Source organism: Heterodontus francisci, chromosome 8, assembly GCF_036365525.1.
Source record: "Heterodontus francisci isolate sHetFra1 chromosome 8, sHetFra1.hap1, whole genome shotgun sequence".
NCBI lineage: Eukaryota > Metazoa > Chordata > Chondrichthyes > Heterodontiformes > Heterodontidae > Heterodontus > Heterodontus francisci.
This window is the reverse complement of record NC_090378.1, coordinates 26,932,009-26,938,011: the sequence shown is the minus strand read 5'-3', so window position 1 is coordinate 26,938,011 and position 6,003 is coordinate 26,932,009. Positions and strand designations below refer to the sequence as shown.

General features: G+C 34.8%; 1 protein-coding gene across 5 annotated transcripts in view; it reads right to left on the bottom strand.

Annotated features, from left to right (window-relative positions):
- Positions 1-979: 979 nt before the first annotated feature.
- The window catches only part of LOC137372717 (polypyrimidine tract-binding protein 2), a 70,959-nt gene continuing 65,935 nt past the window's right edge, over positions 980-6,003 (bottom strand). For 3 of the 5 annotated variants that reach the window (XM_068036857.1, XM_068036856.1, XM_068036854.1), the window contains 5 exons: positions 4,589-4,622; positions 4,085-4,177; positions 3,766-3,982; positions 3,570-3,647; positions 980-2,225 (listed from right to left, as the gene is read on the bottom strand). In XM_068036857.1, the coding sequence (XP_067892958.1) occupies positions 2,093-2,225; positions 3,570-3,647; positions 3,766-3,982; positions 4,085-4,177; positions 4,589-4,622 (555 nt within the window). In that variant the 3' untranslated portion in view covers positions 980-2,092. The remainder of the gene's footprint in view (positions 2,226-3,569; positions 3,648-3,765; positions 3,983-4,084; positions 4,178-4,588; positions 4,623-6,003) is intronic. The other 2 variants (XM_068036858.1, XM_068036855.1) reach the window with 1 other exon arrangement.

Here is a 6,003-nt window from a genome sequence, read left to right as displayed (position 1 = left end):
TAGGTCTTTTTCATAAGTGTAGTTACACTATAACTATCTGATATACAAGAGAGCAGTAGCACTACATGTTGCATAGAATACCATTGTCAGTAATAAATCCAGTTTCAGAGTGACTTATGTATTTCACACAAAAGCCTCAAGGGTGGCTGCAAAAATTTCTTCATATAAAGTTTTATGAATGCACAAACATACATTTAGTTTGCTCTTAAAACACAAGATTTCATTTCTTTCTGTCCACCATAGATTTCTGTATTTGTTAACTTACTCATGTTATTTCTGTCGCTGCATACAAAAACAATTGCTGCAATGACTATTTTGAGTAAATATATTTCCAAAGTCCAAAGGGCTCCCTGGAATGTTAACTTTGTGCAAAGAAAAGCCTGAATATCAATCACCTTTTAAAGAATAAACTTACCTGCAAACATTTTAATCAGTTTCCACTTTTGAAAAATGTAGAATTTATGTAGATCACAGAACTTATCCCAATTCAATCAGAAAGTCACTAATTATCCTGGTGAAGATGAACGGAGATGAATAAGTTACTTATGCCAAGTTGGTTTTCAAGGAAACAATGGAAAACTTCAAAAAGGGATATATTTGAGATAAAAATGTATCTTTTTGCAAAAGTTTCAGATGGCACTCAATTATAAGATGCGTTATTAAAACTGCATTGCTCCTAGTTTTAAAAGGTTGCTTGCAGAAGTAAGGTAGAGAAACTGGAGTACTTGCCCCCCAATTTGAACAATGGTCAAGTTACAGCAAGAAGAGTGTACATAATTTTCCCACCCTAGTAAGAGTATTAACCATGAAATCAGAAGCTTAATGAGGTGAAGACGAACAAGGGGAGTGAGGAAAAGCAGTACAGAAAGACAGAAGAGGTGGATAGAGCTACAGAAGTATTTATTAGGCATGCTACAGGCAAGCGAACAGAGTACACAGGGAAAAAAATCAAAGTGAACACAACCATCAAACATCCCAATTTTGTTAGAAAATTAATTTTAATTGTGCCTCTTTCAAACTATACTGAGATTTACATTGCTAGAGATCAAGATGTAAAAACATAACTAATATAGAAAATATATATGACCTTTTTTGCTACATTGTCCAGAGATTCTATGTATATGATTTATGCTTATACATAGATCTGAAAAGTTTCTGGCCATTAAACTACTTAAATTTGACAACACTTGTAATTGTTGGACTTTCTTCAAGTGATGAACTCTACTCATACAATTCCTCTTATTTGAAGATACAGAACTGTTTCTATTATAGTCTGTTTCTGTTCAAATACAAAATATCTTGAAGAGGTTTATTAAAACTGAATATTACAATGCAAGGTAAATTAAGACTAAAGGCACATAAACTTTGGTCCCACCTGGTTGTCCATTCTAGAAAACTGCCACAAAACTATTCTTTTTACTCCCTATTTTGAAGCATTTTTCTTTTGCCTTTCAATGACGCATGCACCAATTTCATTAACTAACTAGACTTGACTGCACATGCTCAAAAATCCACAGCCATTTTCCAGTCCTTAATTACAAACTAAAGATGGTAATAGAAATGCACATAAGCAATTTGCAATGTCAACTCCAAACATCTACAAAATGTATATTCAGCAACAAGCAAGACTGTAACTTAGAGCTAACATTTACACAATACTTCCAACTATTACTTAAATTCTCCAACCATGTGCCCAAAAGAAGGCCCCAGCTTCACTTTCATAGTATATTCACTTGTATTAATAGAAGTTTTTCAACTTTTAAGGTAAGGCACATTTCTCTTCAAATTTTTCTACTAAATAAAAAGACAGATTATTTAAATCCCCCAAAACTAAAAATGAATGAATTATCTGGAAAAAAAAACTTCAACATAAGAATGTTTTGAATTTTCATCCCAAGCAGCAGCAGAATGAATTTCCTCTGCCCCTTCTAATGATTGCTCATCCTCCAAATTTTAGTATCACAAATGTATATATGAAGGAATGACAATAGCTGGAATTGCTAAACTCTGGTCCCACCTTCCTGAAACAAGTCTACAATTAACCACAAAATCAAAATCAAACAATTAAACTGTAAGCTCTCTCTGGACATTCTCAGATGGTTGATTTGGAGAAGGAGACTCTCAGATGGTGGTTTTCTCCAAGATCATAGTTGTGAAGATCAATCAGTGCCTGGATGGCTTCCTCAACAGAACACATTTGCAGCAGCGCCATTTTGTGATCTCTTCTGGAACAAAAGTATGGAATTAGGCAAGTACACTAAAACAGGAAAACCAAGGCTACATTTGCTTGTTTGAGCAACATTATTCACTTGCATTACAATTCTGTAAGGCACAATAAGAATAATAGAATATATTTGAATTTCACACATAACTGGCAAAACTAAATTTGTAAAATATTTTGGAGTCTGATTGTTGTTACTAACTTTAATGTGTATTCTAAATTGTAAACAAATTTTTCTAACTTTAAAATGTATGCTCTTCTGATTCAAAGGGTACAATTATCCATGTCTTAACTATGTCTGTGACAAAGCATTCCATTCTCCCACATCACTCTATGCAAAGCAATTTCTCCTAACCGCTTCACTGAGGATTTTATAAGCCCTTGTCATTGGCTCCTGAAACAGAGGAAATAATTTCTTTCCTATTCATCAAAACCTTTCAGAAATGCAAATTCCTCTGATAAATCTCTTCTTATCCTTCTCTGTTGAGTGGAAATAGCCGTAGCATTTTGACATTGCTGAATGTGTCACAAACTGGCTCTGAGCAGATGACACAAATATTCTCCATCAGAAGACTGGAGGAAGATGGGTGCTGAGAGGCTTCCAAATGGAAAGAAAATTCTGAGTGGGTCGCACAAAGTAACCTTTGCGCAATTTCCAGTGGCAGAATTATGAAATCATATGCTTTCCCTCTTAGCCACAGATAATGCCTATTGTGGGGAGTTGTGAACTGAGAAGAAAAAGTAGCATTAAAAATGAGGATGAAGCAATAATATCCTTAGCGGGAATTACATATTATATTGACGTGGATAAAAATGTGCGAACTCAGATCAATACTCAAAAGTATATACAAAACACTGATCTTAAAATGGAACAAAGATGCTTCAATAGTACATTTTCAAAAAGGCAGTTCCTAGTCAACTTGTTATGATTTAACTGATTTTGTCCACTTCAATTCATGCAATATATTTCTAATGAGCAAGTTCTAAATAAAAATTACATGGAAATTGAACTTTACTGCACACTACCTCAACACTGCAGATATCATTTCTAATGATTTTAAAAACAAATCAAACATCCAAGATCATGTTTGGACATCGATATGTTACCAGTACTAGGTAGTAATTTCACTATATTGGCTTGATTTGTTTCCTGTTGCGCACTACAACAAAGATAACTGGAGAATCTGCACAATTTAAAATTTTGAACCTTATTTTCACAATCACAATATGTTGTTGTTCAGCACACAATGGCAACTGTTCATGATGGAAGCAAAGCCAATGTTAATAGAAGAAAATGCTAGCTGAAGAAGTATGCACATACCAATTACTTTCATAGAAAAACACTTACTGGAAAAATTTAAAACCTTTCACTTTGCCACCAGTATTTGTAAAAAGTGTCTTGAGATTATCTTCAGTAATCGACGGTCTGCAAAACACATGAATTGGGACAAAATTAAAAATTTTCTCCCATGAAAACCAACTCGTTAGTTTCTTGATATGACAGACCACTTATCGTATGCATTTTACTCAAATGGATTACTTACGGAATATTTGAAAGATGAAGAGTAGCAGAGGGAGGGAATATATTCTGGAAATTCTTCGATCCAGGTTTTTTGAAACGATGGAGTGGGGAATTGGTAAAATCTTTTGTCAATCCCTGGTCATCTAGGCCCTCTCGAGGTAGCTGTACTGTCTGGTGTTTGGACAGCGTGACACGGATAATCTTGCCATACATTTTCTGTCCATTCAAGTGACTCATGGCTAACAAATAAAAACTCAATTTTAGCACATTTTTAAAGGACAGTGCATTGTCTAAGGACAAAAACTTTGAAGACTGTGGTCAAATGCATGTAGGGATCTTACCCAGCTGTGCTTGGTTGACATCAGCCATTTGCACAAGAGCACTGTCTTTTTTATTGTACAAAATCTTCACACGCTGCACATCACCATAAACACCTTTTGCAGAGTGGAAGAGTGAAGAAAAATAAAAGTTATGCATGTAATAAATTTGATTAACAAAATCACTGACAAAATCAATGAAACATTCAGATCAGACATCAATGTGAACAGAGTTTTGACATCCAAAATGAGTACAACAAATCAAGATTTAGCACAGTGATTATCTGAAGAGAAAAATCCTGGTAAAATCCCTCAAAGCTAATGTGAAGTGATACTAAAGAACATGCAAAATAATTTTTAGCATGCATTACCATAAATAAAATAGCATCTATGGAGAGAATTACAGCAAAAGAAAAAGTAGCAGAAGATTATCTACTTATCTGTAAGCCGAATTGCTAACTACAAATAAGAATTAAGGTGAAAATTTTTAAATCAATAATAAAAAGTATAGTGCTAACGATAACATACCGAAGAGGGTAAACAGACTTTGGGGCGTAACCATCTTTAGAAGGAGAGAAGAGCAAGCAGCGTAAGACAGGAAGAGAGAAGAATCGAGGAAGAGCGGAGATGAACAGATCATCCATAACGAAGGGTGGTTCCCGTAGAATGGTGAGGTGGTCATGGATCATGGTTCAAGGCAGTTAATTGGGGCAAGTTGGTCCGAGGAACATTTTGTTCAAGCACATAAGCATGAACACAAGGAAAGAGGTAGGGATGGGGCAGAAAGAGGATTGGTATTGGGGAGGGTTGGGAAATGTGAAATAAACACAGGGTAAGAAAGAGGGATGGGATGGGTTGGGGTGGAGCAATGCAGAAGAAAACAAGGAGAGGGAAACAAAACAAAAATAAATATATAGGTCAGTACATAGGAAATGCAGGAATTTGGTCAGAAAATGGCTGGTTCATGTACTTTACAAGAAATAGTGTTGAATGTAGTCACCCAAGACAAAAAAATGGGCAAAATACATTTATAATCAAAGAATTACAATACTTCATATTACATGAGAAAATAAAAAACCCAAATCATGCACAAAAAAACTCTGCACTTGGATGTTAACTACATAATCATGACAAGGTATGAAATGCAGGCAAATAAATATTGGAGAGGCACTCTAATTCAAACATTACAATAACAGCATGCAGTAGTGTAGCATGAAGAAAACTATCAAATGTTACCAAATAGATTTCCAACATTTAAACCTATAGAAAAGTTAATTTGAATTTTATAAATGAAAACAGAACCTTGGGCAACTTCGCCTGTGAAGTGCTCAGATACGAGCCACATTTCATACCAGCTTTTGCTAAAGCCAAAATGAAAATACAGAGTATAAAATGATCATTTGAGGACAAAAGCCCAAGAACCAGCTTTTATATAATACAAAGATTTGCACAGTGCAAGGACATGTTTAGATATAACATAACCAAGGTTTGCAAGAGGGCAAAAATGCTACAAAGAGTGGGAAGAGTGTCTCATCAAATTCTTTGGAGAGGACCTTTAAAGAAAAAGGCATTAAAGCAAAGTTTACATGAAGCAAGATTTCATAGCAAACGTAACGTATGCAAGCATGACAATAACTAAACAGTAAGACTACTAAGAATTGCATAGAATTTTACAGTGAAAAATCAGGTCATTCTGCCCAACTGGTCTATACCAGTGTTGATATACAACACAATCTTCCTCCCAACCTTTCTTCATCTTTCTCCATCAACATATCCTTCTATTCCTTTATTCATGTACTTTTATAGCTTCCACTTAAATGCATCTATGTCAATCACCTCAACCATTCCATGTGGCAGGGAGTTCCACATTCTCTCCAAATAAAGAAATTCCTTCCTGAATTCCTCAATGTATTTATTATTGATTATATTTATGTCCTCTAATG